Source organism: Vulpes vulpes, chromosome 12 (assembly GCF_048418805.1).
Source record: "Vulpes vulpes isolate BD-2025 chromosome 12, VulVul3, whole genome shotgun sequence".
NCBI lineage: Eukaryota > Metazoa > Chordata > Mammalia > Carnivora > Canidae > Vulpes > Vulpes vulpes.
The window spans coordinates 168,399,907-168,414,923 of record NC_132791.1 but is presented as its reverse complement, the minus strand read 5'-3'; the positions used below and the strand labels follow the sequence as shown (position 1 = coordinate 168,414,923).

The window sequence follows — 15,017 nt, the reverse complement described above, 5'->3', positions numbered from 1 at the left end:
AATAACCTAAATGACAGAGACCAGGTCTTCCTATCTGACCCTGCAGTGTTCAAATAATAACCCTCAGATGTTTGTCAGAGGGACAGCTGGGTAGTGATCTGGAACAGAGAAACCGTACTTGAGTAACAGGCATCTGGGCTTTGAACACTGAAGGGCAAAATCCAGAAACTGTTCTCTAGGCTCAGTTGATCGTGCGTGTACACGCAGAAAAGCCCTAGGCAGAACATGGTCTGACCAGCAGTGCTATGGTCAAAAACCAGCTGGTGACAGAACCCTACCCTGTAGGACTTGAGACTCATTTCTCCTCTCAAGGTAAGGTTAGTTCTAGGGCAATTCTAAACCACTACAATTGAAAAGTTTCTCCTAGAAAAAGAAATGGACCCTTCCCTAAGACCACTGCCTCCAACGGGTTCTCTCCATCCAGCAAGAGCAGCAATATGGGCACGATTTCCCCTCCCAACATCTGGACTTCAGCCTCATTCACACACCCCAGATCATGCAATCTGTTTACCCTGGGCTTTTTTAAAAAAATTATAAAGTTATTAATGTGAAAGATCTGCACAATCACCACAGATAGTGTCACTGCAGAATCTTTATTCCTGTCGTCCAATCTTGAGCTGTCTGCCAGCACCAGCCTTGGCTTTTGCAGTCCCCTAGACTTTCTTAATTCTGCCTTGGCGTTCCTTTTGCTGTTTTCCTTGGGTCTTTCTCTTCTCACATGGGTTGTGTCTTACACATCAGTGTTTTGGTTTGTTTCCTCTTGTTGCATAATCCAAGGAATCCTAAATCACACCAGAGCCAGCTGTCTTGCCACCACCAAAATGGCTTCTGAATCCAAAGATGTTATCTGGTGTGGTCTTGTACATTGTGGCTACTTTGTCTTGATTTTCTGTATTAGATACTGTTGCCTTCCCCAGGGTGAAGAACACCAATGACCCATCTGTTTCCATGGAGGAGTCTGGTTGGTCATGAACTTGCTCATCTGGACAGTTACTGTGTCATTCATGATGGCAGCTGAGCTTCAAGCAGCCAGGGAGTTCCCTGGCTTTCTTCTTGTGAAAAACCTGCTACACCTTAACCAGAAATAGCCAAAAGAACAAGAGACACCCAAGTGTCAGTCTGAATATCACCCCTGCCTGCCACACATCCCATTGGATCAGTCAAACCATTTCAGCTTTATGACTTGCTCTCTTTACTTGGTAGTAATGCAAGGAAAAAAAAAAAAAAAAACAATGCAAGATGTGGGTGGAGTCCATCTTTATTGGGCTTAGATGGTGAACCCTGGTCAACATCTTACCACTCATCTGCCATCTTCCTCTGTGTGAACAGACTCTAGGAGAGTCTAAATTTAGCCCAAGAGATCAGGGTCAAGAAAGGAAAAAAGCCCCAGGCCACATCATCATTCCTACTACATTTCTCACTTACAAGCAACACTAAACATCACTGAATGTTCACCCACATGACAATGCCACACAGGAGACCGCAGGCTCTGCTGGGGAAAATAACTTGTTTTGCCAAAACTTTCTCTCCCCCATAAAAGAACAGCTGGTTCCCTAGAGACAGATGTGGAATTAAAGAATGTCTTGAAGACTAAGCACAAACCTGTTGCTTTCCAACAATGTTATGAACCCATTCCTTGTTTCATTACAGTTTTTCATACATTCAAAAGGGGTTCTAGAGCTCCGGAGATACCAGTACCTCCATTATGACCTGGACACACACACCACCCGGCAGGCCTCCGCTGGGAGATAGAAAGCCTTTCTTTCCAAGCTCACAGCCTTCTCTAGAAGTCCTGAGACTGGGTGCTTTCAGGAGGTTGCAGGTTTGTCCGTAGTTTGTACATGTGATTGAGTGCTTGTGTGAGGAAAGGCCCGCTGCTGCTGATTTCCATCAAGGTGAGGTTATCCAGCTAAACACAAGAGAAAACCTGCTGGGTTGGTTCAGGAGTGCTTGATTTGAGAAAATGTAAAATCTACTGAATAAAAATAAGTAATCGATGAATAACAGGTTTTGTTTTTTTTTTTAAGGCACAACACTATGAATAATCCCTGCTTGCAATAATCCAAGCAGCACCAGGCCTTGAGGGCATGTGAGGAGAGGCAGCTGCCACAGGAAGGATCCCTGTGCCCCTTCCCTGAGCATACCTACCTTGGCATGTGCCTCCTGCTGTCTCACAAAGCTGTCAGCAGACACCCGTAGTTTGGCAATGCGAGTGTCCCACACATCCTTGACCAGGGTCCGGATCTCGTCTGCTTTTGGGATATTGTCTGAAGCACTAAAAGAAGGGTGGTGGGTGGTGGGGAGGGAAGGGGGTCAGGGGTGGGAATCAAGTAAGGAAGCCCTTGGTAAACTAAAGCAACATCCAGGTAGAAGTGGGTCTTCCTTTAAGTAGGTTCCACACCTAATCTGAAACTCAAACTCAAGACCCCAAGATCAAGAATCACATGCTCTTCCAACTAAGCCAGGCAGGCACTCCTCTAGGTAGAAATGGCCTTTAAAAAAAAAATGCTGCGGGACGCCTGGGTGGCTCAGCTGTTGGGCGTCTGCCCTCGGCTCAGGGCATGATCCTGGAGACCTGGGATCGAGTCCCAAGTCGGGCTCCCTGCATGGAGCCTGCGTCTCCCTCTGCATGTGTCTCTGCCTCTCTGTGTCTCTCATGAATAAATAAATAAAATCTTAAGAAAAAAAAGTGCTGCTTGGCTTTAGGAAAACAGGAGCAAAATGTTTGTTTTCTTGAAAGAGAAAGAACAAGCAGGGGGGACAAGCTCCCGCTGAGCAGGGAGCCTGATGTGGGGCTCAATTCCAGGACCCCGGGATCACAAACTGAGCTGAAGGCAGATGCTTTACCACATGAGCCATCCAGGTGCCTTGTTTTCAATATTAAAATGTAAACCTTTCTAGCAATTTAGCTTGGTGCCAAGAAAATTCAGCCATGACCCACGCAGTTATTTGTGCTCACGTTAACTATCCCCTGACAGGTTACAATACGAGGACTTCAGAGAATAAGCTCTAAGTTGGACATTCTCTGTCTCAGGGTAACTGAGTGTTCTGTATGATAGAATTTCCATCTTGAATGAATTTGCTTCGACGGTTCGCTAAGAGGTCATGACAGCTGTTGCTCATACCTCAATATTTATCCAAGGGCTTACAACCTGCCAGGGAAAGAAGATAACAGCTCTGTGCCAGGCACTGTGCTCAGCACTACAAAGCATGTCTATCCTCCCAAAAGCTCTGAAGGCTAGGTACTGTCTCACTCCACAAAGAAAATAAAAATACACTTTACAGAAACTAAAGAAACTGCAAATTAGCATAAACTGAACATACCTATACACAGCAAATTCTGGGTAAAAGTTTTAACAGGAGTCAACAAGGGTCAGTGTGACAGCCTTCCTGTCTTGAGCTATACTTTGAATCCTTTGACCATTCTAGCCTTTTTTTTTTTTTTTAAGTAGGCTCCACACCCAGTGTGGAGCCCAGTGCAGGGCTTGAACTCACGACCCGAGTGAGCAGGGCTTGAACTCAAGACCCGAGTGAGCTGTATTTTAAACTAACCTTTGAAGGGAAAAACAAAATAGAAGATGAAAATAGAAGCTAACACGGTCCATCACCAGGCATGCTAGGAAAGCTGGAAGTGGCCTCTCCACATGCTGAAAGTAGCTTGTGATTAGTAGTGGAGAATCAGTGGTATAAAATTTACATAGTGGATTGTATTTAAGAACCAAACATTTGGATCTTATGCTCTGGACAGCAGGTTAAAGAACAAAGGCTCCCAGGTACTTGTTAACTGCAGAACAAAGGTAAAATTAGGTCCCTTGGCCAAATGAATTACAAAGAATCATAAAACCAAAGTTTAAACTGCATACATAAGATCCTAAACTTCAAAAACTAAAGGTGAAGATGGCCCTCACCTCTGCTTCTGTACTTTCCCTTCCAAGTCCCCCTGCCAACTGCCACGGAAGGCTTTCCGATCCATTGGACAACACACCCCTGCCAAACAACCTCCCCAAGACACTGCAGCCACAGAATAACAGCCTCAGCATCCTGTCCCTTCACTTAGTCTACATCTGCCCCAACAGTTCTGCTTCCCCAAACATACCATGCCCGTTCACATGTCCTTGCCTTCTACCTAGAGTGTCCCTTCCCTCCCTCTTTCTTAAAGGGATGCCTTCTCTGGCACCACCAGACATTAGGTACCACCAGACATTAGGGCTGCATCCCCACATGCTCTGAACAGGACATCACACTTCAGTGTGGAACTTCTGATTAACAGGCCCACACTTCTTCCCCACTAAGTGGGGCTCAAGCCCATGTGACTATTTCCACTATCTACTGGAATGCTTAATATGTTGTAAACTGTAGTCTCATACATCAACTTAAGAGCAAGTCCATGTTACGTACCACAAATTTTCATTTGAATAGTGTCATGCAGTGGGCCCCTGGCCCATGCTCTACAGCAGACAATAGGGAACTTCCCCATTTTTGTTATAGTTCTGCTCTTGAATCCATCAATGAAAAGGTTGCTCAGAGGGCACCTGGGTGGCTCAGTCGGCTAAGCATCCGACTTAGGTCTCAGCTCAGGTCTTGATCTCAAGGTCGTGAGTTCACACCCCATACTGGGCTCCACACTGGGCATGGAGCCTACTTTAAAAAAAAAAAAAAAGTGCTCAGGGCTTCAAAAGCTTGACATTTTGCAAATTACATTCTAATATCTCCCATGCAAGATCATCCACACTTGCCTGTCCCCTTCTGATTTCATTCAATAAATATGTATGCACCAGGCACCATATTAGGGCAAACAAGACACAATCCCTGCACTTTTTTTTTTTTTTTTTTTTTTTTTTTAGAGGAAGAGAGCACATGTGTACACAGATTGGGGGTGGAGGGGCAAGGGGAGAGGGAGATAGAAAACCTCAAGCAGGCTTCATGCCCAGTGTGGAGCCCGACACAGGACTCAATCTCATGACCTGCACCAAAATCTAGAGTCAGACACTTCACTGACTGAGCCACTCAGGCATCCCAGTCCCCACCCTTTACAACTGGGGTAGGGGTGGGAGGGCACAGCCTGACTAGTGATTAGGAGATTACAGCTGACACATAAATGCCATGGGGGCTACAGAGCTGCCAAGAGGACTGGCATCCTTAACCTGTGAGGAGCACCAGTTAGGCTAAACCAAAGGAGGGAACAGAGAATAGCTGCACCTACTGAACAGAGGGAACAGTATATGAAAGCCCTGAGGATCCTGGTATGTGTAAGGAAGTAAAAGAGGCCAACGTGAGCCTGGAACCCGAAAAATCAGAGGGAAGAATTATAGAAGCCATGAGAGAAGGCAGAAGTTGATCAGGCTAGGCAGTGCTTTGCATGCCATCATGAAGACTTTAGTCTAAACCCTGGACAGGCTCCAAAGAACAGGGATGTCACATGGCAGCTCCATCTTTAAAAGTCCACTCTGGCTGCAACATGGAGAATGAATTAGAAGCCAATGGGGAACCATAAAATGGACACAGGGAAAAAAGCTACTACACCACACTTTTTGCCCCCAATGGGCTTTCATTACAGCTAGGGTTCAGAGCAAGTGTGAGCCCTCGGGCCTTTCCTGTGAAAGACATACAAGAACTCAAATGCACACAGTGGAAGACTCACCAATAAAACACAGACACAGTAAAGCTTCACCAATAAAACAGAGCTACAGTTAAGAAAAAGGCTAGAGATGATAATGGAGACTCACTGGGGTCCAATGTCAAGTGATAAAGCAACAAGGGATTCCCCAGGAGAGGTAGAGGTGGGAAGAAAGCCCAGGCAAGAGAGTATGTGCATACAAACACCCCCCAGGTAACTGACACAAGGAACTAAGTGGCCGGGGATACCCCTCACCTCAGAGTTGAATGTGGAATGAGAAAGGAGGGATGGTGTAAGGGACAAGAATCAGGAGTTTCACTTTACACGTGGCTCTAAGGAGGACACATACTTACTGATTTAACAGGAGTTTGGTAAGTTCCATGTAGTAAGGGCTAGGCATAGGGGTAAAGGTTTCTTCCTTCCGCTCGTGATCCCTAATCTTCTCCAACTTTTCTGAAATTTAGAAGTGCATACATTTTTACCATCACCATGCCCAAAATATTTAAGTTTTCCAACTTTATCAGGTGTCTACATTACCTATTGGATCAACTAACAGAAACAAAGGGAAAAAAGCACTTTTTGGAGTACCATATCACTAATTAGAGGATTCAGGGCCTATTTCCTCAAAAGTTTCTCTTATAGGGACACCTGGGTGACTCAGCAGTTGGACACCTGCCTTTGGCCCAGGGCGTGATCCTGGAGACCAGGGATCAAGTCCCACATCAGGCTCCCTGCATGGAGCCTGCCTTTCTCACTCTGTTGTCTCTCATGAATAAATAAAATCTTAAAAAAGGGCGGGGGGCGGGGGACAGTCCGAGTGGCTCAGTGGTTTAGCGCCGCCTTCAGCCCAGGGCCTGATTCTGGAGACCCGGGATCGAGTCCCATGTCAGGCTCCCTGCATGGAGCCGGCTTCTCCCTCTGCCTGTGTCTCTGCCTCTCTATGTATCTCATGAGTAAATAAATAAAATCTTTAATAAAAGAAAAAAAAAGTTTCTCTTATAGAAGGTGGTAAATTTTTGTGGGTGTTGCTGCTCTGGCCTGCGAGATGTAGTACTGATGAAACTGTGTCTGAGTCAGAAATTCTTTTCTTAGGGAAAGAGACAAGTGTTCTACCTTTGATGCAAAAGGTGAAGAGAGTAACCAGTGACCGGAGAAATTTACTTATGTATACGAAGCCATGTTCAGAGGAGAGCAAGAGGACATAGACCAGCAGTGCTTCCAACCTGGGGGTGGGTGATGATCATGGGGGGTTAAAGCCCAGCATCTGGAATCCAGCAGTGGAGCCCAATTCCATCCAGCAGCAGCACCCCTCTCTCCCTGGTTTATGGGCCTGAGAAAGTCCTGAATCTGGACTGGCCACTGTGGCTGAGGGACACACACACAACTGTGCTGGGGGTGGGGGGAATCTGTCAGTGATGGGTCCCCTCTTCAGGGACCCTTGGTGCCACGCTACAACCCGATTTACTCCCCTGTTCCATTCACCTGCTCACTCTAATGCTCTCCTTCTGAGAACCTGCACACTCCTGCTGGTACACTGCTCCCAACCCCCTCCACACCTGTCTCTGTGCACTAGGAACAGCCATCCAGGTGTATCCTGGACCTCCTCTCCAACCTTCATAGGACACCACCCTATCAATACTCACTCGAGCATTCACTGTTGTCCTCACTACTTAACCATTCCATCAAACTCACTACAATAGCTTCCATCTTAAAATGAAAAATCCTAGGGTGCCTGGCTGTCTCAATCAGTTGAGCATTTGACTCTTGATTTTGGTTCGGGTCACGATCTCAGGGGCCTAGGATCCAGCCCCAAGTCAGGCTCCCCACTCAGCGGGGTCTGCTTCTCTTTTCCTCTGCCCCTCTCCCTGCTTGCTCTAAGTCTTTAAAAGAAAAAAAAAAAATAAGAGGGCAGCCCTGGTGGCTCAGTGGTTTAGTGCTGCCTTCAGCCCAGGGCCTGATCCTGGAGACCTGGGATCGAGTCCAACGTTGGGCTTCCTGCATGGAGCCGGCTTCTCCCTCTGCCTGTGTCTCTGCCTCTCTCTCTCTCTCTGGGTCTCTCATGAATAGATAAATACAATTTATTAAAAAAGTAAAAGAAAAAAAATTAAAAGAGAAGGAGAAAGAGTCTAGGGGTGTCTGGGTGGTTCAATTGGTTGAGTGTCTGCCTTCGGTTCAGGTCACGATCTCAGGGTTCTGGGATCAATACCCGAGTCAAGCTCCCTGTTTAGCAGGCAGTCTGGTTCGCATTCTCCCTCGCTGTGATCTCTCTCACTCTCATTCTCTCTCAAATAAATAAAATTTTAAAAATAAATAAAACCTTAGTAAGTGAAATAAGTCAGAGAAAAACAATGATCATATGATTTCACCCATGTGGAATTTAAGAAACAAAACAGACGATCAAAGGGGAAGGGAGGGTAAAATAAGACAAAATCGGGGACACCTGGGTGGCTCAGTGGTTAAGCGTCTGCTTATTTATTTATTCATGAGAGATACAGAGAGGCAGAGACAGGCAGAGGGAGAAGCAGGTTCCATGCAGGCAGCCCAATGCAGGACTCAATCCTGGGACCCCGGGATCACACCCTGAGCAGAAGGCAGACACTCAACCGCTGAGCCGCCAGGCATCTCTAAAAAATAAGATCTTTAAAAAAAAATCCTCCCAACATCAGCTACCAAACCACTTTTTTAAAAAAATAGTTAACTTCCTTCCTTCGACCACTCAGGTGGGTGTCTAGTCTACCCTTCTACAAACACTGCTCAACACCAAGGCCCATGACCTCTGCTCAGCCAAACCCAACGGTTCCATCTGTCTTCACAGCTGACAACGATCAATCCTGCTTGGAGTGTATTTACCACTTGATTTCTGGAATACCACACTCTGAGTTCTCTTATCTCATGGAGTCCTCTAGCCCTACCTGACCTCTCTTTCAACACTAGGGTATAGAGCTCAGAACCCTGACCCCTTGGCCACCTAAACCCATATCCCATGTGATGTCATCCTGCCTCACTTAAATATCATTCAAGCACTCATGATGACTTCAACATTCATATCCCCAAATAAGTCCCTTCACCAAATTCCTGACTAAATACTTCTGCCCACATTATTTCTACCTAGATATCCAATAGGCATCTCCAATGTGACATGGTCAAACCCCAACTCTGGACCCCTACCTCAGCCCTCACGCTCCTGAAGCCTTTCCCAGCTCAGGAGACAAGCTACTCCGTATCATTCTGTAGCTCAGGTCAGCCACACTGGCACTCATTCTTCACTCTCCTCTCTCAGATCCTACAGCCTGTCCATCAGCAAATCCTGCAGATTCTCCTTCGAAATACACCTAGACTCTAACCATGCCTGTCCACCTCTGGCAACTGGTCAGACTCACAGCCTGGATAACTCCCTCCTGCCCTCTCTCCACAGACATTTTTATACAGTTGACATTCTTTTCTCGCATCTAAATCAGAGTATGAAATACTGCTGTTCAAACTGTGATGAATCAGTGACATCACCCAGTGTTGGCCAGGATGTGAAATTCTGGGAACTCTCACATGATTCTGGTGGGATCAGAATACCTCAACCATTCTGGAGGGCTGGGTGGCGGTTTCTTACAAAGTCAAGCATAGTCCACCCTATGACCATAGGTATTTACCCAAGAGAATTAAAAACATTTTTCCACAAAAAGACTTCAATAGGAATGTTCATAACCCCCTCAATCAGCAATACCCAAAAATGGGAAACAATCCAAATACCCACCAACAGAAGAATGGGTGATCCAAATGTGGAATATTTTATCATGAATGAAATAGTATTTGCAATAAAAGAATGATGTAATGCCACGTGCAACAACAGGAATGAACCTCAAAAACAGTGTCAGAGGAGCACCTGGGTAGCTCAGTTGGTTGAGCACCCAACTCCTGGTTTCAGCCCAGGTCATGATCTCTGGGTCAGGTGATGGGAGGTCTGCCCTCAGTGGGGAGTCTGTTTGGAGATTCTATCTGCCCCTTCCTCCACTCACACAGGTGCACTCTCTCAAATCTTTGAAGAAAAAAAAAAGTCACAGAAGAGACAAAAACAGACTTAATAGATGATTCCATTCATAGGACAAGAATAGGTAGAACTGTATGGTGGCAGAAGCAGAGGGCAGTGGTCTCTTGGGCATGCTCTACTGACAAACTAGTGGGGTTTCACTACCGCTCACCCCAGCATGGGCCTGGCCTGTGAAAAAGCTCAGGCTCTCTCTCCACACCTTCACTTCACTGCCTGGCCTGCAAGAAGACAGGCTCTTGCCCCTATTCGGTTTGAAAGGGCCGAAACTGCCAGAAGGGGACATAGCACTAACAACCAGAACTGAGGGGATTCCCTGTCAAAGAGCCCCTCAGCAGAAGAAATTAGGAGTTTCCCTTTGTTGCATACCTACCAGGGCCACCCCCTCTTTAGGACCAGAAGGAGAAAATGCCCACACAATCTTTCTGAAACTGTATTTGAGAGTGCCTGGCTCAAAATGTCCTTACTCCTAGATGGGAGCTGACCCTGGCTGATTCCCAATTGGGAGGGGACAATCAAAATCACTCAGGTGCTTTTCAAACTCTACATGCCCCCTCTATTCCAAATAAAATCAATGTTCTTTGCTATAATGAGCCACTTTTATCTCTGAGATAGGAAGAAGACTGCAAAGGCTCAGGATAAATTCTGCCTGCGTTGTTGATACATTATTTTTTTATTTTAAAGATTTGAGAGAGGGCACCTGGGTGGCTCAGCGGTAGAGCATCTGCCTTTGGCTCAGGTCCTGATCCCAGGGGTCCTGGGATGGAGTCCAGCATTGGGCTCTCTACATGGAGCCTGCTTCTCCCTCTGCCCGTTTCTCTGTCTCTCTTTCTGGGTCTCTCATGAATAAATAAATAAAACCTTTAAAAAAAATTTTAAAAATAAAGATTTGAGAGAGCTTGTGCCCATGAGTGGGAGGAGGGGCAGAAGGAGAGGGAGAAGCAGACTCCCTGCTGAGCACTGAGCTCACCCTAGGGCTCTATCTCAGGACCATGAGGATCAGGCCTTGAGCTGAATGCAGATGCCCCCCATCATTTTCTTTATTAGTGAGGCATAATCAATACACTATACAATTCACCCATTTAAAATATATAATTCAGGGCAGCCTGGGTGGCTCAGCGGTTTAGCGCCTGCCTTCAGCCCAGGGCCTGATCCTGGAGACCTGGGATCGAGTCCCACGTCAGGCTCTCTGCATGAAGCCTGCTTCTCCCTCTGCCTGTGTCTCTGCCTCTGTGTGTGTGTGTGTGTGTGTGTGTGTGTCTCATGAATAAAAATCTAAAAAAATAAAATATATAATTCAGGGGCACTTGGGTGGCACAGTTGGTTAGGGGTCCAACTCTTGGTTTCGGCTAAGGTCATGATCTCAGGGTCATGGGATCGAGCCCTACATCAGGCTCCATGCTCACTGCACAGTTGCTCACTGCAGAGTCTGCTCGAGATTCTTTGTCTCTCCATCTCCTCCTTTAAAATAAATCTTTAAAAAAATAAGATGTACAACTCAATAGTTTTTAGTATATTCAAAGTTGTAAATGATCTTTGTGTCTTTTCTATTTTTCATGTAACATAATGTGTTCAAGGTTCATTCAGTTGAAGCACGATCAGTACGTCATTCCTTTATATGGGTAATATTCCCTTGTTTGGATGATGCATTATTTTCATGCATTCTCTATAATGTAAGAGAACCCTGCTCCTTACTTAATTTGCTGGTCGATACATGGGGCTCAAACTTATGAACCCAAGGTCACTCACAACTCCAAGGTCAAGAGTAGTATGCTCTACTGGCTGAGCCAGCCAAGCACCCCAATATAGTTATTTTTTTAAAGTTAGAAGAAATGTTTCTTCGAAGCCATACAATATTCTTAATTTTATTTTAAAGATTTTGAGAGAGAAAGAGCACACACACACAGGCATACAGAGGGGCAGAGGGAGAAACAGACTTACTGCTGAACAGGGAGCCCAATGAGGGGCTCAATCCCAGGATCCTAGTATCATGACCTGAGCCAAAGGCATAAATTTAACCAACATGAGCCTCCCAGACACCCTACAATATTCTTAATTTTAAAGCCAGTTGAGGGGCACCTGGAGGCTCAGCTGGTTAAGCATCTGCCTTCCCGCTCAGGTCATGATCTCAGGTCCTGGGATTGAGCCCCACTTCGGGCTCCCCGCTCAGTGGGGAGCCAGCTTCTCCCCTTCCCTCTGCCCCTCCCCCACCCCGTGTTCACTCTCTCTCAAAATATTTTTTAAAAAATAAAAATAAATAAAAAAATAAAGCAAGTTGAATTATCTTAAAATCAAAATCTGAGGGAAATTTGGTGTAGATGCCTCAAACTAACATGACATTAGTAATAGTGGTCAGCAAACTAAGAGGTGAATCTCTAACTGTTCATTAATTCCAGCTGATCAGCACTGGGTGGCTCAGTTGTGTGTGTGTGTGTGTGTACACACACACACACACACACACACACACACACACACACGCACGAGCAGCCCCTCCCCTTCCCCCCCCCCCCCCCCCCCCCCCCCCCCCCGACACTGCTCAGCAGGGAGTCTGCTTCTCCCTCTATTCCCACTCATCCTCTCTTGCACTCTCTGTCAAATAAATAAATAAAATGTTTTTAAAATTTCAGCTGACCAGTGGATGTTGGAGTAAGTGGAAGGGGCTCCATGCTTGCACCCTAAGGGAAGGTGTCACCTGGCCCTGCTCCACCCAGGTCCTTACCCACATCCATCCACTCAGGAGGAATCAGCCGACACTTCTGTCTCTGTTTCAGGTTAATCGCCAGCCACAGAGGCACTTCCACTGGTAAACCAGGGTTAAAAGGCCCCAGGTCCCCCTGCCAAAGAAAAGCCAAGTCCTGGTAAGACAAAACATGGCACAGGGCACTACTGGACCCCACTGCTGTCCAACAAGGGAAAAGGCGTTACAGAAGTTGAAACCCAAAGGAGGGATCTCTGGGTGGCGCAGCGGTTTGGCGCCTGCCTTTGGCCCAGGGCGCGATCCTGGAGACCCAGGATCGAATCCCACGTCAGGCTCCCGGTGCATGGAGCCTGCTTCTCCCTCTGCCTATGTCTCTGCCTCTCTCTCTCTGTATGACTATCATTAAAAAAAAAAAAAAAAACCCAAAGGAAAAAGCCCAACTGTGAACATACACCCAGCAAGGTAGCTCCAATCAAGTGATCAGGCCGTGGGCACTGTCCTCAGCTGCACACCTGGCCAGCTCACCTGAGCATGGGTTTCCTGCAGGGTGCTGCAGGGAAGGTGGCTGGAACAGCTGAGGTGCTGGGCCCAGGATGAGAACCTGCTCACCTCTTCCTCCCCTCTGCATCCACCCAACCTGTACCCCTGCCCCAACCCACCACTGGCCACTCAGTGTCTCTCCCTCCCCAGTACTCCCCCACAGCACCTGCATCTCTTCCCCCAACACTCGAGGTCACCCCACCCTGTATCCTCCCATATACCATTCAGAGACCCCCCTCATGAACTCCCCCCAACCACCAAGCATCCCCTCCAGGAACTCCCCACCACCACCACTCATTGTACCCCCCCAGGTAGTCCCCCCACACCACTCAGCATAACCCCTAGGTATACCCCACCACCACTCAGGCAACCCCCGACCACTGGGCGTCCTCCCCTCAGGCGCTCCCCCCCACCACAGGGCGTCCTCCCCTCAGGCGCTCCCCCCCGACCACTGGGCGTCCCCCCCTCAGGTGCTCCCCCCGACCACTGGGCGTCCCTCCCTCAGGTGCTCCCCCCGACCACTGGGCGTCCCCCCCTCAGGTGCTCCCCCTGACCACTGGGCGTCCTCCCCTCAGGCGCTCCCCCCCACCACAGGGCGTCCTCCCCTCAGGCGCTCCCCCCGACCACTGGGCGTCCCTCCCTCAGGTGCTCCCCCCGACCACTGGGCGTCCCCCTCTCAGGTGCTCCCCCCGACCACTGGGCGTCCCTCCCTCAGGTGCTCCCCCCGACCACTGGGCGTCCCCCCCCTCAGGTGCTCCCCCCGACCACTGGGCGTCCTCCCCTCAGGTGCTCCCCCCCGACCACTGGGCGTCCCCCCCTCAGGCGCTCCCCCGGACCACTGGGCGTCCCTCCCTCAGGTGCTCCCACCGACCACTGGGCGTCCCCCCCTCAGGTGCTCCCCCCCACCACTGGGCGTCCCCCACTCAGGTGCTCCCCCCGACCACTGGGCGTCCCCCCCTCAGGCGCTCCCCCCGACCACTGGGCGTCCCCCCCTCAGGTGCTCCCCCCGACCACTGGGCGTCCCTCCCTCAGGTGCTCCCCCCGACCACTGGGCGTCCTCCCCTCAGGCGCTCCCCCCGACCACTGGGCGTCCCCCCCTCAGGCGCTCCCCCGACCACTGGGCGTCCCCCCCTCAGGCGCTCCCCCCGACCACTGGGCGTCCCCCCCTCAGGCGCTCCCCCCGACCACTGGGCGTCCCCCCCTCAGGCGCTCCCCCCCGACCACTGGGCGTCCCCCCCTCAGGCGCTCCCCCCGACCACTGGGCGTCCCCCCCTCAGGTGCTCCCCCCGACCACTGGGCGTCCCTCCCTCAGGTGCTCCCCCCGACCACTGGGCGTCCCTCCCTCAGGTGCTCCCCCCGACCACTGGGCGTCCCCCCCTCAGGTGCTCCCCCCGACCACTGGGCGTCCCCCCCTCAGGTGCTCCCCCCGACCACTGGGCGTCCCCCCTCAGGTGCTCCCCCCCACCTCGGCGTCCCCCCCTCAGGGCCCCCCCCCGACCACTCAGGGCTCCCCAGCCCCGTCCACTCGGCGGGTGTCCGCGGAAACCCCAGCACTACCGCGTCTCCCAGGCGCTGGGGCCTCAGGCAAATGGCTGCCCCAGCCCTTACCCCGATGAGGTAGATCTGGTCTAGGCTGAAGTTTGGGATTATGGTAACCAGCTCCTTCTCAGCCAGAAACTCCACCTCCGCCGCGTCCATGCTGGCCACAGAGACCCGCCCGAGACACGTCGCAACCGGCAGCCCCTCACAGTCCGGGGTGAAGGGCCCTGGCCACAGCTTTCCCGCCACCGCGTGGGGCCCGCCCCCCTGGGCCGGAAGAAGCCTCGGCCAGCCAATAGCAACGCGGCGCTCTCCTCGTAGCGGCGGGAGGCGGGAACGGCTGCCGCCTCGAGTCCACGGATTGGCCAACGTCAACGAGGCTGAGCAGACCACGCCCCCAGCCTCGCGGCAGGGCCGGCCCCGCCCCCTCCGCGCTCCTCCGGTAGGCGGTGCTTCGCGCGGTGCACCTGGCGCTGCGGGCTCTCCGGCCGCGGTCCCGCGCTTCCGCGTCCCTTCACCTGTCCTGAGCGCCTACCCTCTGAGTCAAGCTTGGGGTGGAGATCGGTGCACGTGGCACTGGATCC

At 50.1% G+C, this 15,017-nt stretch overlaps 1 protein-coding gene across 1 annotated transcript; it reads right to left on the bottom strand.

Moving 5' to 3' along the window:
• Nucleotides 1-572: 572 nt before the first annotated feature.
• Nucleotides 573-14,679, bottom strand: GINS2 (GINS complex subunit 2). Its single transcript, XM_026004938.2, has 5 exons — nucleotides 14,503-14,679; nucleotides 12,376-12,490; nucleotides 5,971-6,070; nucleotides 2,149-2,275; nucleotides 573-1,909 (listed from the first exon to the last, which is right to left on the bottom strand). The coding sequence occupies exons 1-5, from the start codon at nucleotides 14,590-14,592 to the stop codon at nucleotides 1,784-1,786; spliced, it is 558 nt and encodes a 185-aa protein (XP_025860723.1). The 5' UTR covers nucleotides 14,593-14,679; the 3' UTR covers nucleotides 573-1,783.
• Between the last annotated feature and the right edge of the window lie 338 nt (nucleotides 14,680-15,017).

Excerpts from the sequence above, each read along its gene's own strand:
- GINS2 (XM_026004938.2), bottom strand. The coding sequence starts at position 14,592 with ATGGACGCGGCGGAGGTGGAGTTTCTGGCTGAGAAGGAGCTGGTTACC. Across the intron at positions 12,491-14,502 it reads ACCAGATCTACCTCATCGGG|GGGGACCTGGGGCCTTTTAA; the intron begins GTAAGGGCTGGG and ends TTTCTTTGGCAG. Across the intron at positions 2,276-5,970 it reads ACCAAACTCCTGTTAAATCA|TGCTTCAGACAATATCCCAA; the intron begins GTAAGTATGTGT and ends CCCTTCTTTTAG.